Source organism: Acanthaster planci, linkage group LG15 (assembly GCF_054643075.1).
Source record: "Acanthaster planci isolate LZ-2023a linkage group LG15, COTS_SCS, whole genome shotgun sequence".
Lineage (NCBI taxonomy): Eukaryota > Metazoa > Echinodermata > Asteroidea > Valvatida > Acanthasteridae > Acanthaster > Acanthaster planci.
The window spans coordinates 11,020,683-11,041,600 of NC_141791.1; the positions used below are offsets into that span (position 1 = coordinate 11,020,683).

At 45.4% G+C, this 20,918-nt stretch overlaps 1 protein-coding gene across 4 annotated transcripts in view; it reads left to right on the forward strand.

Moving 5' to 3' along the window:
- The window catches only part of LOC110983309 (bridge-like lipid transfer protein family member 1), a 78,614-nt gene that overhangs the window by 11,794 nt on the left and 45,902 nt on the right, over positions 1 to 20,918 (forward strand). For all 4 annotated transcript variants that reach the window (XM_022242471.2, XM_087146812.1, XM_087146813.1 and 1 more), the window contains exons 10-24: positions 23 to 179; positions 1,551 to 1,721; positions 4,694 to 4,811; positions 5,699 to 5,854; positions 6,450 to 6,547; positions 7,473 to 7,630; positions 8,557 to 8,851; positions 9,288 to 9,461; positions 10,425 to 10,562; positions 11,530 to 11,700; positions 13,174 to 13,422; positions 14,479 to 16,177; positions 16,815 to 16,917; positions 18,499 to 18,670; positions 19,093 to 19,928. In XM_022242471.2, coding sequence (XP_022098163.2) covers positions 23 to 179; positions 1,551 to 1,721; positions 4,694 to 4,811; positions 5,699 to 5,854; positions 6,450 to 6,547; positions 7,473 to 7,630; positions 8,557 to 8,851; positions 9,288 to 9,461; positions 10,425 to 10,562; positions 11,530 to 11,700; positions 13,174 to 13,422; positions 14,479 to 16,177; positions 16,815 to 16,917; positions 18,499 to 18,670; positions 19,093 to 19,928 — 4,695 coding nt within the window. The remainder of the gene's footprint in view (positions 1 to 22; positions 180 to 1,550; positions 1,722 to 4,693; positions 4,812 to 5,698; positions 5,855 to 6,449; positions 6,548 to 7,472; positions 7,631 to 8,556; positions 8,852 to 9,287; positions 9,462 to 10,424; positions 10,563 to 11,529; positions 11,701 to 13,173; positions 13,423 to 14,478; positions 16,178 to 16,814; positions 16,918 to 18,498; positions 18,671 to 19,092; positions 19,929 to 20,918) is intronic.

Genomic DNA, 20,918 nt, shown 5'->3' on the forward strand with positions numbered 1-20,918 from the left:
CCATTTGTCTCTTTACTTGCAGAGATGCCCTGCACAAGTTCTTCTTCCCGCAAGCCTACAAGACCCACGAGGTAACACCCAAAGCCAGGCCGGGCCAGAAACGACAGTTCACCAGCTTTGAGTTTCGGCTGAACACTGTGGCTGAGGCCACCATCGACATCCTCTTCAGCAAAGACAAGGTGTGATACATGTACCTTTTAGTAATAAACCAATCCAAGGACACACCCACCCACGCTTACTTTACATACCATGTGTGGACATTCCTTTTTTTTCATGCAAAAACTTAGTGAAAATACTTGTTTTTCTTGAACTGGGAACACGATTTTCAGCCGGTTTTTTGTACAAGGTTTCCTTGACTATTCCTCTTCCTTTTACGACGGATGACCCCTACCCCAAAATGCCTCTAAACTCCTTTTTCAGAGAAGGGGAAACGTCCTGTGGACATGTGTAAGTCCACAGAACATCTGCCCTTCCTGCATCGTGTGGACATCTTTTGTTCATAAGTCCACACTAGGTGTGTAAGGTTGTCGCACACGCTGTTGGGTGTGTAATAGACGCTTAATACTTGCAGATGAGCATCTATGATATCTGTGTGCCCTTACCTCCTCTTGATCCCCCAATTTCGACCAATCAGCAGCCGTGTGTTACATGGGTCTCCGGCAGCAAGCTCAATGATGTCATGGAAAGAATAGGGCTTAGACAACGTGTGTGTTTATTCACATGACTGGTGAGGCTTATTCATGTGTAGTTGGGCTGGAGTCGATTCGTCTAGGCTTTCGAGTGTGTGCACTGTATCGCTGTCTCCTAAACGAGAAAGCTTATTTCCCAAGTCTGAATCACTCACAGACATGCTTTCCATGAGGTTGAATAAACCTGTCAGCTGATATGGTCAGCTGACAGAGTATGGTCATCTGACACTTATCAACCAATCAACTGCCTCCTGCAGATTTCTGCACAAATTGATGTTGCAGTTTCTAAAGTCGACTCAAAGAGCGTGTTCGAAATGAGTGGATTCGGCTGAGACATCGGTTTGGCTGGTTCCAGTCAGAGCTTGAACATGTGGTTTTGAATGCTGTTTCAAAATGGCTGGAACCAGCGAAACTAAAGTCTAAGCCGAATCCACTCGTTTTTGAAAATGTTCTAACTGGCTTGGGGGTGGGATTACAGAAAATTTGCCCGCTCACATCAGACGTTGTCTCCAAGCCATAGACTCTGTTGAACAACGGATGACACTCAGTCTGATTCAAGATGGAGATTTGTTTCGTCAGAATAATGGAAAGTTTATTGAGTAGGTTTCCTGATGCGTTTGTGTTTGTATTGTTTCACTCATCAACACAGAAGAATGGCTAATTATTTTTTGCAAGACAGTCTTCACATGCTAGATGTCAACTGTTCAGTTAAAAGTGGCCATTTGGGGGCATATGCTTGGCTTTGTACTGTCGGTGCTTTCCCATATATTGTTGGGATAAAAATGGGCCAAATCCAATTTTGAAGCCTATGTCAGCGGAGACGTTTTCCTCATTTTTCTGTTCTTCAAATTGTCACTTCAGGAAACGAACGCTTTCCACATCGATGTGGACAAGGCGTCCTACGTGGAGGTCAGCATTCCACTGCTGATAGGGCCCGAGGGTTACCACACCAGGGTTACAGGTCAACTGCTGCATGTAGACTCATCCACCAGCATGGAGTATCGCTCACTCATTGAAAGTGAGACATTGCAGGTAAGATTCTACGGATGAAACAACCCTGAACAACCCTTACCTCCATGGGGAAAGTTGCATTACAGGCTTAATTTGATGCAAGTTTCGTAGGAATTTATTTTATAGATGGTTTGTACTTCTCACAAATTTCAACACCGAGGCTGACTTCACAAAATGGGGCGTAACTTTGCACCACGTGTAAGCCTTAAGCTACAGCCGGCATAACTGCACAATGTACTGTATTTTTCGCTCATTACTTTTTTGTGTGTGCTGCACCTCGTCTTTGCAACAATCTACCGGCATGGTTACGATCTTCCCCTTCTCTCCTGCAGTTTAAGAAGGATCTGAAGACTCATCATTTCAAATGAGGCATTTAATTAATTTCTTTGTACTAGTGCCTTAAGCACCTTGGTGGATCTGTGTGCTCTGTAAATTGTCATTATTGTTATTATTATCATACGGTAAATTTCACGAAACGTTGGTCAACTGTGCAGTGTCATAACCCTAACAGTCCTCAATCCTTCACCTGTTGGAGGACTGAGGACTGTTAGGGTTAATTATATTAGACGTCTTGGACAAGGACCAGTCACGGCTTAAATGATTGCTCTTGTTGAATATTATGCACAGCAGGTCATCAAACAGCAGGTGAATTAGGGCCGGCGACCATTTAGACCCGCTTTGAAAAGGGTCCCCCCCGGTAAGCTCGCCCTGTTGCAAAAACCCCTTTCATACCGGCCTGGCTACCGGCCTGGCTACCGGCCTGGGATGCTGGACTGGTTGTTGATCTCGAACTTCTCCATCCTGGGGTCCATTGTTTGCAAGTACTGGTACATGTATTCTATCCCAGAAGGAACCTGCTTGTGGTTTTAATCCTTCAGCTCTATACAATATTTACACTAATCCGCTTAGACCCCTATTCATCTGTGGAAGCATGGTGGGGGAAGCCTTCTGTCAGGGACTTTGAAATGCCGACGTGCAGACAGGCCTGATACCGGCCTGGAGTAGCCTGAATACCGGGCAGGCATTGTAGAGGGCGGGCTACCGGGGGGCCCTTTTCAATCCGGGTCTAAATGGTAGCCGGCCCTTAGCTTCAGCCTGGCACTTTGTTGTCACGTTTGCAGAAGTGTATTAAACATACCCAGTACGCTTCTTTACAAGGCAAGGGAGCGTTCAAGTTTCCAAACATCATCCAAAAGTATGGTCAAACATTTCTCCGACTGCCTGATGAAAGCTGTTAGGATTGGTTTGCTATCTATAAAGGGTGCAGATTTTTTTGGGGGGGAGGGGTAAACATATGTTTCAACTGTCTCAGGCTGGATTTCAACTGATGATAGGCTAATGTTTGTCAATATTGGCAAGACTTCTGATCAACAAAATTTGACTATTCAAGGACTCTGAAAAGTAGAATGCAGTCATCAGAGGAAAGAGGATCCAATTACAAAATAAACAGATGTAGAAAGGAGAGAGGATACTGATTAATTCAAGAAAATGGCAGTGCTTCACCGGTGCCATACTTGACCTGCAACAGTTTGGCAAGTGACGGTACCCTGCCAGTTGATGAGGTGTGCAACAGAGGCGTGCGTACCACTCTTGCATGAAGATGGTACCGCTACAGTAATGACTTCAAATTCTAGCCACCAAATGTGACCCACTCTGTGAAAATAAGTCTTAAGTCGCCAAATGTGACCCACTCTGTGAAAATGAGTCTGAAGTCGCCAAATGTGACCCACTCTGTGAAAATGAGTCTTAAGTCGCCAAATGTGACCCAGGAGTAAAAAGTCCTTCAGAATAATTTTGCACAGTGTAAATCTCAGAGCCAAGCTAACGGTATGCTGTGTGTGGGCAGTAACATTCACGGTAAGCATAGTAACAAATGGGATTCTTTTCCCCTACCGAGTGTCGCAAGATGAACCGCACTTGTGCAACTTGAAAATGTTGGATGACGGGCCATCATACATATCTGCTCTCGGCACGCTGCTCATGCTTGGGGGTCATTATTATCCTCTACATTCACATCGGCATGGTTGCGCGCCGCCACGCTCGACAGATCATGGCCACTTACCGCACAGCGAACGTCCTAGAAGGGCAGGCCGTGCGGGGGCAACGCATGCGATCCGCTGTCACCGTGGCGATCGTAACTGGCACTTTAGTCGTCACGTGGCTCCCATTTGCTGTCATGTGGTGTGTGTTTCGTCAGCCGCCACAACCCTTCACAGTAGAGTTTTGGGTGGTTCGTTTCACTGACATGGTGCTGATGTCAAACTGTTGGCTCAATGTTTTTATCTACTATATAAGGAACAGGGATTTACGGCAAGCATTGCACTGTCTACTGTTAGCCTGGCGCCGCTGTCTTTATCGAAGATGCCTTCAATAGTATTTACAACCACTCAACCTGGCAGGCTATCCATTGCTACAAAAAGCTAGGACTTGACAGACCTTGGTATTGTACTTATGTACATATATGTACACACTTTCCACATATTTGTATGGCACCTTTCAGGTAACCACTTCATGGCAGGATTGCGTCAGGGAATTGGACAGAGTGGTTGGAATTGTTTTTTGCTGAAACGTGCTTGGAACTATACAAAATGGAGCTGCCGATTTTTGAAATAAAGACAAACACTCCATATACTTACTCTGAGGGTCATTTCTGCAGTGTTTGTACAGCAACCACCCTAGTTTCATCGTTTGCATCGTGCCGAGACCTTGCTGTTGATCAGAAAATGGCTGGAAATTATAGTGCTACCATTGACATGACAAACAATGGATTAAAGATGGACGATGGATCCTTTTGTGGATTTTAACGTGCATGTAAATTTTGGAATCAATTTGGCTTCCAATCTGAAGTTGTTGCAACTCTCTCTGTGTACTGCTGCAATGAACACACTGCATGCCGCCCTCTGCAGTTCATGCGCAGAGACTATACCGGTAGATACACTTGTTCTGGCACATGGCACAGTCTCACGTACACCGTGTATTCATTTCCACTGTAGTTTCAGGTAGCCATGCACTACCCTCGACTGTGGAACCACCACCAGAACTGGGAAGTGACGCTCACCTTCAGCAAGGCCACGACTTACCTGCTGTATGCGCACAAGGGCTTCGTAAGTGGTGAGTGAGTGGCAATCACATATTACGGCTTGTGTACTCATTCTGATGAAAACTGTCAGACCTGTACATGTAAATGTTTCTTGGGGATGAGACTTGAATAGGGAAATTGTACTGGTTGAAGAAATGTACCAAGTTTATCGTAAACTTGTCGTACAGTATGTGTCATACACAGCGATCTCACAGACACAAGCCAAACAATCCAAGAATGTGTAATCAATGTGTCAAGAGGTGCATGGAGCACCGTGACCTAAAATACAAAAGGAGTCAAGTCACCAGAGCCACTTTTGAGGTAAAGTCCTTGAAAAGAATGGTGCACAAGGTTAATGAGCGGAAACTCTCAAACTTGTGATTACCTACATGTATGCCATGCCAAGCAGAACGGCACATCAAAACAAGGAGCTCAGTTTGGCTCTAAATCTGAACAAACTTACTGACAAAATGTTAAGACTCATCGTCCATGTTGTAGTCGAGTACTTTTCGAGTACCAAGTTCTCTGCCATAAATTTAACTGGTTAGGAGGGAACGAAGCTGAAGTACATGGGCATGTGATGGTGTAATGTAAATGCAGAAAAGTAAGGTTACAGAGTAAAATGGTGACTCACGACTATCACCGTTTTATAAAAATTAAGTTTTTAGGACAAAAGTACTCAAAAAGTACCCAACCGAGTACTTTCCTAGTACGTTCCTCCTTAAAACTAAAATTTTATAAAACTGGGAGTGTCTGAAGTCATTTATTTAGTATGTAATCTTAACTTTGTGCATTTAGCATCAAATGCCTGTGCACTCCAGCTTTATTTCCGCTTACCCAGTCCAATGTCCGGCAGAAAACTTTGCTACTCGAAAAGTACTTGATACAACACTGCTCACATGTTGTTTTTGTCATGCAGATTTGTTCTCGGATTGGTCCACCAAGAGCCGCTCAGACTTGTTCGGTTTCGTCCCCTACACGGTGAATATCAACATCATCCTTCGGGAGTTTGTCCTGATGCTGCCCACCAACAAGTACAACTGGGTGGACTGCTCCTCTCGCCAGCAGCAAAATGGTACGTGGTGACCACCTTCATGATAAAGACACTGATGCTGTGTTGTGGTCAAGTCCAGGTCAGGGGTCCTTCCACAAGTCCAGTCACAGGTCCTTCAAGTCATAATTAACGGGGTGAACTATAGGTCAGGTTGGCGTAGTGGTTCTTCCCTCGCCTTCCACCTCTGTTGTCCCGGGTTCGATTCCTGGCTCAGTCCACATGTAGATTGGGTTTTCAGTCCCTACCTGATTCTGAGGGCTTCACCCAGAATATTAATCTGGGATTTTTCTCCCACCTCTAAACTGTAATATTTTGCTTCTCATTGTCTCCTCTCAAAAGATTTCCTCAGGCTTATGAGCTTACAGCGCCGAGGACGCTTTTGAGGAATCTTTGGTGTCATTACCAGAAAATAATAATAACAATAACTTTGACAAAGGAATGCATTTGTTGTGGTTCATTTGAATAACTTGTGCCTTGAATTCAGACTGGAGACCTTGTGATGGTCGTTTGAGGTCTGATGTTGATGGCTTTAAGAGGTTATGGTTTATTTGACCAAAACGTTTTGGTGAAACAAGGGGTCATAATTGTGGAACTGTTGATCATCGTTTGATTTCAGTTTTTATCGGCCTCGTTGGGGATCTCCTGGACCTATCGATAGTTCTTCCGTACTCCGACTACTTGCCTCAAAGTCTACCAGTTACAGTTGTACTCCGGGTAGGAGTTTGTTTGTTTGTCTGTTTCTCTCTTAGTTTGTCAGGTTGAATTCCAAGTTACCGTCACAGCTCATCATGCTTGCTTCTGTTTGTTTAATAAGTGTCCCATTCAGGCTTTTTGGCATATCTTTTCACTGTGTATATGTCTTGCATCGTTTTTATCTGCCATGTAAAGCTTTGTTAATTTGTGATGTCTGTAATTTCTGTTCTTTCTTGTTCAATGTTTGATGTGGTAACATGTTGTTGCTAAGTTTTGGCTTATCTGTTGTGGCTAAACGAATCCTGTCATCTGCACATGAAAGACAGACTCATGGGAAGTTTTTCAAGGGGGTTGGTGCACATGTCCGACATACATATAAAGATCATAATTTTCAACAGAAATTTTTGTATGAGCTTAAATCTTTGTGTGCTGGTGGTGAGGCCACACCAAAGGGGCATTTTGGCAGTATTCTCCACCAAGTTCACATTGCAGGCAATGGCTTCATGAGGCCCGTCTGCTATGCAGTTTGGGCGGGGGGGTTGGAGGCTAGCACCCTCCCCAAACGAGGCAATTTTTTCTCCTTTGACAAATAATGAGATCAAGGCATTTTGGGGTCTGCTTCATTTTCCTGCCTTCCAAGAGTTTGTAAAAAAGCCCTTAAATGTAGCCCCACCTCTGAGAAAGGCCATTAAAGGCTACATGAAAAAAATTGCCTAATGTGCCCCCCCACCCAAAAGCAAAATTGTCGCCAAGATTGGGTTCTGGATCTGCCCGTGGGCCACAGACAATTCATTGGTTGAGCCCAGTTCCCTGTTCCGGCAACTCTTACAATTAAAGGTCTACCGAATCAGCTCAGATCAAGTTCAGTCAGCCACAGTTTTACAATGTTTTCTGGTTTTAAAGACGAGACGCTGCTGTAACACTTGAATGCTCAATGTCTTTGCAGGCGGACTCTGTCTCCGGCCGGCTGTGTTTCCCAGAGTGCTACAGCAGCCAGCACTGCCTTCAAGGCCTGGACCGCTCCACCAAGGGGCCGGACAGCTGGGGGGAGGATAAGAAACAGCTGGGGCTGTCGTCGGACCACTGGCAAGGCACCACGCAGGAGTAAGACATCGCTCAGAGTCAAATACCTTGTACCTTGTAGCCCACACTCCCAAAAGGGTCCACCAGGAACTGAGCTAAGAGTTCGAAATCTTAGACATCAGTTTTTTTTTCAACAATACGGTCTCAGCACAGCAGTAAAGCTGTTGATGTTTTTTGTGTCTCAGTCATTCGTTTTTACCTTGTTCGACACTTGGGAAGCTTTCTTTTGTAAAACTTGGACTTGATGCTATTGCGTGCTCCACCCTACTTCGGGTCCTACAATAGCTGGTGCATGCTCTGTTTCTGGTCTCTTCAACTATGGAAGTAGGCCACACACTTCTGTGACCAGCGACAGCAATGCTCAAAGGGCCAGTGCAAGGCAATTTCTGAAGCCAGTCCTTGTTAATGTAGCTTTGTGCCCCATTCAACCGTGCTGTTCCTTTTCATGTGGCTATTTGTATGGGCATTTCAAGAGTTAAGGGGGTTTCGAGCTAAGGCAGATTTGTCGGGGAAAAAGATATTTATCTTTACACGTTTCTTCCTGAAAGTTTGTTTTCTTTGGTGATCTGTTTTAGTCATGGACAACAAGGCGGTGTCAGAATTTTCTCGCTAGTATTTTCAAAGAGCTTATTTCAAGTTCACAATTTCAACAGAAAATCCTTAAAGTGATGAGTGCGGAAACGTGATAGTACGTCGATCGCAGGCTCATTTGTTGGGGAAAGAATGACAAAAGTCGTAAGTGGGTAAAAAAGTGCCCTCCCTGTAAAATTTACCAAAATGGAAATGCTAAGTCATTTTATTACATTTAAGAGAATTAGAAAGTTGTAAAAAAACATGTCGCCTTAAAAAATAGACTTAATAAACCCTTTAATTAAATTATTTCATTACATTCAATAGCAGTCCATATCTTGATGGTTCTTGTGTTCATCACATTTCCTGTTGTGCAGGGATGGCTGGGTGGAGTGCGCGGCCGTGCCGTACGTTGCCGTCAGCATCACCTACACCTACCACCCCATGCCCCTGGACGAGGACTCGCCTATGATCCAGATTCGACGCACCCCAAGCGGCCGGCCTGAGCACCAGAGCCACCCGGCCCAGACATCCTACGCTGGCTGGAAGCGGCCCGGCCGCATTGCTGTGCCGTCCGAGTGGCCGCCGGACCGTCTGCAGCTGGAGGTGGACATTGGGCCAGCCATCCTCATGGCCTATGGCTCCATCGTCAAGTGTATACTGGCCCTGAAGGTAAGCTTGTTTGGAATGAAGCGCAGGCATCCTTTGTCATGACCGTCGCCAGCTTTCAAGTGCAGCCTTTCTTTCAAGTCATAGCTTCATCTTATATTAAGTTCCAGAAACATCTACAACAGTTATTGTTGGATTTGTAGGAAAAATAAAACCCTCTCCAAGTTTTCTTCACATCAGAAGTTTTTGTTTCTGCAGCTTAAATTGTAGCTGCCTTCAAATGGTAGTTCTCAGCTCACTGGAGAAATTTAGGAAACTAAAGCTTACAGCCGAAGTCACAGGCAAAGTTGAGGTTTGGTGAACTCCCTCTTTGTGGGCAGTTTATGCCAAAGTAAGCTTTCCATATTTATGCTTTGGATCTGTTCCACTTCCATATATTTTTTCTACTTTTCATCTTGAGTTGACCTTTGGGACCAATTTTTTTTATCCCCATCTTCAGGAGAACTATTTTGGTGTGGACCAAGTCCCGACTGACTTCATCCGGCCTCCTAGCGACGGTCTGGAGGACAACCCCAAAGACACAGAGGGACGCATTGTCAACGGTCTGGCGCTCAGACACATGGATGTCATTGTGTCCCTGAATGTAGACGGCATAAAGGCCACACTTCCTGTGGTATGATCTGCGGCAGTGCTTAGCAGAAGATTGCACCCCTTTCAAGATTTACAAGATCTGGATTTGAAGCCCCGGCTGTTTTCAACACCAAATTTGGTTAATTCTCTAAAGAATCATGTTTTTGTTACCATCTCACATTTTGGGGAAGGGCATTCCGCCTCCTTCCAATCTTGTCTCTGCGGTAGTAAATTTTTATTGAATATAGAGACATCCAATCTCTATAAATATGCAAAATGTGGTCCTAATCATACAAGGCATTTTGTAGTTGCGGTCCCTTGTATTCCGTGCTGCTTTCTGTGAATCGGCACTTGTCTGTGTACAGCCAGTGTAAAAATTCTAGATTTCTCAGAACCCTGCATTTAAGATTTGACATTTCATGTGAACTTTTGTCAGGATCCTTCACAACCGATACAGGAGCATGCCCAAGACATTACTTTACATAAATCCAGAGAGAAAATCGAAATGAATAGCAGGACTTTCTGAAATAAACATCTGAAGTTTGTTCAAAATCCCCAGACTTTTGACAAAGGATCTCTTTGAATGTGCTATAAATCAATTTTGTACATTGTACATGAAGAAAATTTGTGATATCAAACCCTGGCCTCAGATGGATTTTTTCCATTTTTCAAAGTTCATTTTAATCAAGGGTGTGATTTCTCAAAAAGATTTCTGGATTTCCGAGTTTTGACTGCCAAATTGTGGAATTTCAGACGTACAATCATTCTGAGTTTTGCCTCTTTTCAGTACCTGGTGCAAATAGCCAATTGCCAAATTTACTGAATTAAGACCCATTCCTGAGAGAATTTATCACCATGTTTAGCTGTAAAGAGCCCTGAAAACATCACATTATTTGATTGCCATCATTGACACAACCCCTCTGTAGGGTGTGTCATGGGTTTCTCGTTATCACCCGGTTTCACCCCTGTTTTATAGCAATCCAACTTTTACATCTCTTGTTGACAGTACTGCGGCAAAACTGAGCCCTCCTGCCCCATAGCGGTGCTAGACCAGCTCTGCTTTGAGCTTCAGAAGGGCCACTCGGAGACCAGACTACAGTTGCTGCTGTCCCCAGTCACAATCATGGTCTCCGATTCACAGAAGGTAAGCCGATTGCCAACATTTGCTATTAAAAGGTATCGCCTACCTTCTGTATGCTATTTGGAATTTATTTTTAGCAGTCTCTGCTATTATGTATTGTATGTAGAATTATATGTTAAGAATTTGTTCTAACCAGAAATCAGCAGTGCACCAGTTACAAACAGTACGTTTACATGGCATCTTGGCTGGTAATCAGATTTTGCTCCAAGGATTTGCTATGCAGTGCAGTTTTCTGTACTCCAGTGGCAAAAGTCTTCGGATAAGTTCAGGCAGCGTGTTCTTACGTTTGGTAATGAAAAGTAAACATGTCAAACGGCGATGTCCACGTACATTTATTCAAGAGTTCTTTCCTTGTTAAAAAATGGAACATTCGTTTCTGTAACATCGAAAATTGTGTCTGTTAATTTTACAAAACATCTCTAGTTCTGTCGACCATCTTGCAATTTTTGCAGCTGTTCAAAAATAACAATCCTGTGCATGTTTCTCTTGGTTTTTGCAAAACCCTAACAAGGACATATTGTGCAATTCAATTACTAGAACAGTTTTTGGTGTCGTGTTCCCACTGTTTGAGTGTGAGACAGTAAATCAGTGTCGAGAACAGGCCGCCCAAACTCGGTGTGATTGACAGTTCACAAAATGGATCTTGCAAAGTGCTTCCCAACCCACCGCCATGGCTGGCATTGTTGCTGATGGTGGTATTTTTGCTGTGCTACTTCCCTTGTCGTCTTTTCAGCTCTCAGATCTGCGGTCACCCTTGTTTGGCTGTTTTTGGCTTTTTACAATTTCCATTCTCGTGTCTGCAGTTGTTTGCCACTCTCCCACCTGGTTTGAATTGCTGCCGCTGCACTTTTGTAGGAGGGGAGGCTGGAGGGGGAGGGGCTGGTTAACTCCCAGCCCCCTCACCACGCTTCTATTTTAAACAACCAAATGAAATAACTTCTGAGGTTATTGTTTTCTCCTGTCGCCTCAGAGAGTCGATTCTCACCTTTGTGATGGCCACCTCGGCCTCTCCGGTCTGCAGCTCCGCGGCCACGCCATGTTCTCAGACGAGGGTCTACCCATGGACAGCGAGACTGTGGAGTACGCATGGCTGCTGGACCTCCAGATGGGGGTATTGAGCGGACGGCTCACACCCCCTCAGGTAAAGAACAACTCTGCCCTTGTGCCCTAATCCTGAAAATTCTTTTTGCCGGGAAGCTTGATCACAGCAGAAAAAAGATCCCTGGTGTAAGGAATGCATCCTATTTAGTAAAAACGGATGAAATTTACCACAAAATCAATACAGGCTGTACAAAAAGCAACCTTTGAACAACTTATTAAATGACTATTAAACAACAAATTTTTTAAAAAGCTTTTTGCAAAGAAATCTTTATATTTCATGAAAATGAAACAGTTGCATACATATGCCCTTTTACCTGGAAAATTTTTTTTGCAGTGAACATGCTTCCATGCTAAAGGGTGTAAGCACCTACGCCCTTCTTCCAGGCACACGACGAAATGATGCGCACTTGGAGAAGAAACATCTCTAGTCCACAGAGATCCCATAGTCCACGTGGTTGGCCAATCCCATACGCTATGATAGGCTGATTTCTTTGGGCTTCATGACATCATTTCCTCCTTCCGTCACCAGATTTAATTTTGATTTTATTTAACCCTCCCATGCTGAAGTCACTCTTTGGGTCATTTGGTGAACACCTCAAAGAAGCACAGCTGTGTCGTGTTGTGCACTGCACCAACTGTCCCTCGCAGGAATATCAGAGTGCACTTTTGTGCTGCCCAACAACTGTGCCTTGCTGTTTCATGTGCATCATTGTGCAGTAAACCAAATGCAGTGAAGAGGACTGCACAAAAGACCCTGGGTCATTTTGTGCTGGCAATCTACTGTGTACACACTGAACCTGTGCATGTTTGAGTTCCATATAGAAAATACATGCTCACCAGTGACTGTGGGCATTTGTGCACATTTGAGCTGTAAAACCAGAGGAGGGTTAATTGAATTTATTTGAGCAATAACATAGGCCAGTATTGGCATGTGCGCCGTGTTAGGGAAATTTGAACCGAGTTGTGGGGACATTTCTTCGTCCCCACAACGTTTCAGTCCCCACAAAATAGGTGAAATGTCGAGTGTATGTCCCCACAACTAGAGTGCGGGAGTGTGTGTACACACAAGGCAGTATTGAAGTGTCAGCATATCTCTTCCTTTTTTTATTTGGCAAAAGCTTCAAGCTAGCCACTACCTACAAGTAGCTAATAGGGCAGCTGAGTATCAATATGAAATACAAGGTGCCAGCACTTGTGCTGTGAAAATGGGCAGCTTTGAGAGGTGATCAGTTGTTAACCAGTGGCGACTTTCCTTAGTAGCATGTGCACAAAATGTATCCTGGATACCAGGCAAAATTGACCATTGGTTGACAAATGGTCCATTGCTCCAACTTGCCCATTGATGCCAATGCCTAGGACAGAATAGTGTCTACATAACACTGCTATTCCTTGTGCCTACAGAGCGCTTAATCCAGCCCTACCCCGAGGTAATGGACCTGTTCGGTTAGTTGAACTGTATTCCAGTTCAAATCCCACTTGAGCCTTTTTTCATCTTTCTCAATCCTTTCTCTAGACGCTGTCCTTGGTAAGCTTCCTCCAGCTCTTCGTCCACCTGGCGGTGGACCCGCTGGATGACCTCCAGCAGCCGATCACGTCCAAGAACTGTGTCCACATGGTCAAGCAGCAGCAGTGCCGCATCAAGGAGCCCCTCTACCCGATCCCCTGCCCGACCGAGGACGACTACAAGTACCGCATGTTGCGGGTCAGCCTGAGAAGGGTGGAGCTCATGCTGGTGGAGACAGGATGCGCACTCCAGGTCCAGGTACGTGCCCCAGCCTTCCCGACACCTCTGATTCTTTTCAATTCTACCTTTGTATCAGGTGAATTTAAATTTTGTCACTGAATTTCAGTTCATTTTCAAGCTGCGGTTCCACACATTTTAGTTCTTCACTTTTATCAGCTGAATTTATATTTTGTCACTTAATTTTTGTTCATTATCAAGCTACGGTTCCACGTATTTTAGTTCTTCACGTTCATCAGTTGAACTTATATTTGGTCAGTTAATTTTTGTTCATTATCAAGCTACGGTTCCACGCATTTTAGTCCTTCACGTTCATCAGTTGAACTTATATTTTGTCACTCAATTTCAGTTCATTTTCAAGCTGCGGTTCCATGCATTTCAGTTCTTTACTTTCATTATCTGAACTTATATTTTGTCAGTTAATTTCAGTTCATTTCAGGCTGGGGTTCCAGCCATTTCAGTTCTTCACTTTCATCAGTTAAACTCATATTTTGTCAGTTAATTTCAGTTTATTTCGAGCTGGGGTTCCACGCATTTTAGTCCTTCACGTTCATCAGTTGAACTTATATTTTGTCACTCAATTTCAGTTCATTTCAGGCTGGGGTTCCAGCCATTTCAGTTCTTCACTTTCATCAGTTAAACTTATATTTTGTCAGTTAATTTCAGTTTATTTCAAGCTGGGGTTCCACACATTTCAGTTCTTCACTTTTTTGAGTTGAATATGTTTTTTGTCAGTTGATTTCAATTCATTTTAAGCTGCAGTTCTTCATATAGCACTCTAATCCAGATGACACTTTTGAAATACATACTTTATCAGTAGAATAAGGCTCAGTTTGCATTCCAGTTCCTTGATTCAGTTTAAATCACAATTTTATTCAGTACAGATGCTATTAAAGTAGTGAGAATAGTTTAATGTAACAAATTTTCATGAATGCAGTGAGAAGAAAACTTCGCAAGGTGACCAATGTAAAATTCCATTCTGTTTGCTAGTGCTTCTTAGAATGGAAAATGTTCACCAAATGAACTTGTTGTATATGTAATGAGAGTTCTTTGATTATTAATATTTTTTGGTGGCAGGTTGGGTTGCTTAACATGGGAAAGTGCAACCTTCACAGTGCCAGCATTGGCAACGGTTTAAGCACTACCATCCGACAGATTGAGGTCAAGCAGTTTGTCAGCCAGTCAGACAAACCCCAGGCAGCCTGGCTGCAGGCCTGCTCCTTGGACTGCCCCGAGCTGCAGCTAGACCTGGCCAGCGTCCTTCGCTCCAAGGATTCCTTCAAGGCCCAGAACCACTTCCTGACTGTCCGCGACAAGAAGACTCGGCGTCTGTGGTTCCTGTGGAAGGCGAACCCAGACGAGCCCCTGAACTGGCCCAGGGCCAAGTGTGGCTGCCGAGGGGGTTGCCTTTTCTTCAACGCCCCTGATCCAAACACCGTGCCCGACTGGATGGGGGACACGTCCTCCTGGAAGGCTCCCCTAACGGAGGTGGATAGGGACTATGGCCGCAGCATCCTCCAGCAGGGCCAGTGGATCTTCTCTGTCTGCGACCGGACTCCCGTGGACTCTCCATCCAGGGAGTTCAAATTCACTCAGGGCTTTGTCACTGTCGCTGCTCCGACTCTCCCAAGAGAGATGGAGACTGGCGACGTCCGAGCGGATTCCCCTGATGCAGCGGGGTCTTCCTCCAGCCTCCGGGAGCCTGTCAAGGTGCCCTCCAAAAGAGACTCCAGCTCTGTATCGGTGCCAGACTCCCAGCAGCAGCCATCACGGAATGTCTCCCTGAGCACGAGCAGTGCCCAGGTTAGCACCACATCGGACCCGACCCTGACCATCAAGACCGGCTCAGACAGCTCCGTCTTTGAGCGCCACCCGTACCACTTCCACGGCAGCTCGCACAGCTTGCCAGTGGAGGCCATGGCCCTCCAGAGCAAACTCACTCTGGGCCGGGGCAACCTGAGTGCCGAGATGATCCGGCATCTGCAGGCAGATGCGAACATGACCTCAGCCCCTCTCAGCCCTCCCATGCTGAGGTCCAAGGAGGTTTCTGATCTTCCCCGCATGAGAGACAGCTGTGGCTCTGTCTCCAGCCACGCTGAGAGTGAGTACTACTCAGCCGAAGACGATTTCACTCTCAATGGCACCATGAGCAAGACACTCGTAGACACCCCCTCCAGCGGCAGCTTCGACACCAATGCTCAAGAGAGTTCCCCGTCAAAATCTTTTGCCGATGAGACCTTGTCCTCCGCGTCCACTCAGCAGGTGGAATCTCCAGGCTCATTGCAGAGGCAGGACGAGATAGACGTGAAACGACACTCCTCCTCCGCATCTTATGTGTCAGCGGCTTCCTCCGAGAGCAGCCTACACACCCAGAAAAAGCTGAAAGATGCCAGTCCCCAGAGCCCCACCCAGCCCCACCCATGGGTCTCCCCCAAGGCTTACTGCCACCACCTGACCCTGTGGGACTGCCATGGCTGGGTGACTCATCCGCCGGGCCACACCCTCCAGACACACCCTCCTTTCAGCCCTCTCTGTGCCCCAGCTGCCACCCTCATCAAGGGCAACATCCCACTGCCGGAGTTCAGTGTCACCCAGGCTGGCCTGAGGCCAGGACTGGTGAGGATGACGGACGTTGAGCAGAATGACATCTGCACTGAGTCCGAGTCGGAAGACGAGGACAGCGCGGACAGCGAGATGTTCCTGGGTCTTCCTCCGCAAGAAGTTCGACGTCACAACCGAGTCCATTCCTCCCCGCCCTCCTACCAATCCACAAAGAGTAAGTCAATCTTCCCCTTTATCTCATGCTGAAGCCTGGGCCCAGATGATTGCAGCAATTATTGACAGCAGGCACGATGTTAAGAGGCAGACAGTTACACAAGAGATAATGTGGGGTGTCAATTTAACCAAAGTACTGAAACAATATGGCATATCACAAACTGCAGAAATGTTTTCCTGTGAAGGGCCTTTCTTGGGTTGCTGTGCCATTTCTTGCAGTCAAACTGGTACTTCAATTTGTGGTCAGCTATTTGTTGACAATACAGGTGTCTCTTAGTTTTGGATAACCGGCAAAATGCAAGGGCACTCAAGTATGAGGGACATTGTTGTGTATGGCTGTCATGCCAGCATCAGTATTTGTATGGGCCTACTCTGACCGTCCAACGACTCGATGCAGACAGTCAGCCAAAGTTGACCACAATCCAACTTTGCCAAGTAGCTGCTTCTGTGTTTGGATTTGTCATGATAAGGCATTTCCATTTGGTTGCATATTAAATCGTGGACTGCTCGGCAATGCTATTTGCATCTTTTACGTCAATATGGAAACTTGGCTCAACATCATTGTTCTAAAAAAGGGAGCCCAATGCTTAGAAGCTTCTGGAAGCTTTAATTTTTCTTTTGCCACTTGGTTCTTGCAGCGCTCGCCACACAGTGTCAGAGTTCGTCAAATGCTGCTATTCTGTCTGTCAAAGGAGCCCTAGATATCCTGCTCACCCCACTCCTGATGCAAGCTCTAGACAGGTATGAAGCTGTTCTCTTTTTTTCCAAGCAAGCAGATAGGTTTCACAACTCCACTTTGATACCCTATGTGAATGAGTTATATTGTTCATTTTAGGCGTCATCCCCAAATTGACTTAGCGTTCTTCCACGTATTGTCTGTGTTTTCTCCAATGGTCTGCGTTGCTAAGTAAGGGGAAATCCATGGATGCGACAGAGGTGTGCGCTGAAGTGTGGGGGGTTTAATGAGCCGGGCGGCCATGTGCCCTGCCCTGTTGTCATCACGACAAAAAGCATCATGAATTAGCATGATTTCTCTGGACCTCATGAATACCAACAGCTGTTCTGCGGCAAAGGTGCTCCCCCATTTCCAGCATCAACATTTATTAAAGACGATGGGTTCGTTACAGTCGTTAAGAAATTTTTTGCCGAACTTTGGTTCAGGCCGGGACATCTACACGAATGTGCATACGTACATTTGCATGTGCATTGGTCAACGCACATTGAGACATTGGGAGCTCGCTACGAACGTGCTGTAGCACTTCGGTGTATAAATGATCCTTCAAAATCAGCCTGGACGTTTTTCGAGGGTTTTGCAGAATTAGACGTCGAGATGAAACTGAAGAAATTTCTTTGTGAACATGAATTTTCGGAGATTCCTCAAATTGTTGCGAGCAGTTTTGAAGGATTCTGTAGGACTGAGGAAGGTTGAGTCCAGCCACTGTTAGTTTAAATGGGGCTTGATCCCTTGTAAAAGGAAAGTACAGTTGGGTTTCTTCAAAGTGATGGGTTTTGGAGGATTTAAGAGTACTTGTAGTTCAGTCAGAGCTTAGTGGATAAATAAAGATCACTGATCTCTGTATACACTGACTAGGTAGCTTGCGCACTCGCTGTGTACATGTTCATACATATGAAGTCTATGTGGCTCAATTTTGGGGGGTATCCAAAGATGGCTGCCATCTCTTTTGGTGCATTATTGCACATTATACTTCACTCGTAACTTTCTGGGGTTTTGAGTAGTATCGAAGGATAATGAAATAATTCATTGGTTGAAGACTTGAGAGATTGTTACGTGAATACCCTTTTTTGTAAATATGAAAGACTTGATTCACACGAAATGGGCTTAAACATTCATGATACGACAGCCCACTGTGAAGATCTGGAGTCTCTCGGTCAGTCTCCAACATTGGTGTCCGCACAGTTTTGGCCTCTGAATACATGTGTGTCACAGGGATTCCTCAAAAGTGCCCATGGCACTGTAGCTCGCAAGCCTGAAGAGACCTGTAGAGTGGAGATAGTGAGAAGCAGTTAGAGTTTTAGAGGTGGGAGGAAAACCCCAGAGGAATATTTTGGGTAAAACCCACGGAATCAGGGAGGGACTTAAAACCCAATCCACTTGGGCTGGGAATCGAACCCAGACCACAGAGGTGGAAGGGAAGGAAAGGAGTACTACGCCAACGTGACACCCGAGTCCTTGGTCTTGACTCCCTACTCAGTCCCTACATGTATGTAGATAAAGAGTTAAAGATGGAGCTATGGAAGATGACATACAGTATTATGTAATTGAAGTACTCAGTTGGCTTGCCCTGATCACTGTTCCGCCAGATACTTGCAGTCTGCTGGCAACGTGCTGTGCCTCCGCCATCCGGAAGCCATCGTGGATGTGCTTCACATGGACTGCATAGGCGACGTGCAGGCAGCCTTCAAGAATGCCAACAAGGCCGCTGGCCACAACAGCACTGAGTCCACCATCAGCCTTGCTTTGGCTGTCCCCAAAGTATGTCTGGCCGTCCATTTCTTTACTGAATTGATCTCAAGTTTGATAAAAAAAATCAGTGTTGTTGTAACCAAGTGAAATCCTAAGTAATTTATCCCACAAATCACGGTACATGTCAATTTTTTCCCGAGTGAAGTTGTAAATCATTCGTTTGTAAAGTCGAGTTGCAAGTTTTCCAAGTCTGGTGTATACTCAAAGCAAAATACAACTTGGGTCTTATTTGTCAACTCGAGTCAACAACGCTGTGAAATAAGTAGATAAGAAAGTACAATGCATGAGCTATCTGCTTTGAAATTAACAGCTCTAACCTTATCAGCATGTCTTTAAGTCGATGATAGTAATGATATGTACTTGTTAAGTTGACATATATCCCAAGTCAAGAGTGCTTCAAATATGAATGCATTGACTTTCCGTACACGCAGGTAAATCTTTTGGTAGTGCAAGCGTCCACTGAATATGACAAGCATCAGCACCATGTCAACCAAGCGTCATTATTGGTGGGTTGCATTAGCAACATTCAAGTTCAGTTGATGAATAAGACGACAGCCGAGGAGACGGACTCCAACACGCCGAGCCCCGCTGAGAAGAAGCAGAAACTGGAGGAGATCCTGTCCGGTTCTCGGTACGGACTCCACACCGCGGATCAGGACCCGGCGCTCAAGAATCTGGAGAGCTCAGCGGTCGGGCAAGTCTCTGTGGGCAAGGTGCATTGTCAGCTGCGGGGGCTGGACTGTCCCGGTAAAGACCGCAAGAAGCGTCACATGTCGGGGGTGACGTCCATCCCGCACTCGCTCTCTAAGGTCATGTTCACCCTGGCGCCACTTTCGGGATCTGAGGAGGCAGAGGACGTGACGGTGACGGCGCCGACTGGCTGCAGCCTGATGGAATGCGGGATTGAGGGCATTGCGGTCAGTGGCAGCATGCAGTGCGCGCCGGTCAGCCCCCAGCCGTCCACTGCCGCTCCGTCACGGACCCACTCACGCCAGCCCAGCCAGAACTGGCAGGTGTCCCCAGAGTACCTCTCCACAACCCAGTCGGACCACCAGGGTGTCCCCTGGGGCAGGGCCCGCAGCATCTGCGACGTGCTCCCCAACGCCTCGTCTGGGATGGAACTGAGACACTCGGATGTTACGTTAGCCAAGCAGGCCGGCAAGCCTACTAAATCCAGGATCGTGGATGGCAAGATGGTGATCAGTTCAGTGTGGTTCCATGCACCTACTCCAAGCCGGCTATCAAATGATCATTCAGCAGGTGTTCAGTAAGTACATTCAAATCAGTTCCCTCAGAGCCCCTGCTATTAGTAAATGAATAAAACATTACCTGGTGCTGAGTACTACAATTGAGTTTGACAACAAAACCACACACACAGAACAGCCAAATTACAGAAATATGTAGCATTTTGCCACTTACAATTCTGCTGTACATGCCCCACGAGAAGGTTATTTTCATGTGGTATAATTACAAATAAGTAAAAAAAATGTTTCAAGAAATTTTCAGGTACGGTTTGTGGTTTGCTATTTTAATCCTTTGTGTCATGGAAATGCTGGTTGTTTGGTGAATGACATCTCAACACAAGGATGATCCTCACATTGGCCGCACTGTTCTAAGCATTTCTGAAAAGTTTAGGTTCAGTGAAAGTTAGTTGAACTGCATGTGGTGTCAATCATTGGTTTGGAACAAAATTTCTACTTTTTCCAGCCATAGAAAACCTGCCAATGTACTTGGATTGCATTGTTTGAAGAACACTTTAATTGTACTTTGAGAATCTTTAATTCATGTCCAAGTTCAGCCCAAATCTCAGTTAAAGTTTATCAAAGTCTCAGAACTGGAACACAAGCAATGGAGAAGGCCACGTTACCACATTTGTGACCCAGCCTAACCAAATGATTTGCAAGTCATTAGTGCCACTTGTCAGCGAAAGGTCATGAAAAGAATCCGACCTAAAACGTAAAGGCTGTTTCATACCACAGGCGAATGTGAAAGCGAAGTGAATTTGACGTCAAATGCTTGGATTGACGTCAAATGCTTGGATTGAGTTGTGTTCAACTTTTGCAAATTTGCACAGCGAATATTTGATATGACGTCACAAAGTTGCGTCTGTGTTCACTTTTGCACCAAGTACATGTATGAACCAGCCTCAAGTCAGTCAGAACCCTCAATATTTTTTGCCCACAAAATGCCCATGTGCATTGGGATGCCAGACTGAGTGATTCGTCAAAACAAAGTAATGCAAACTAAATGTATCCAA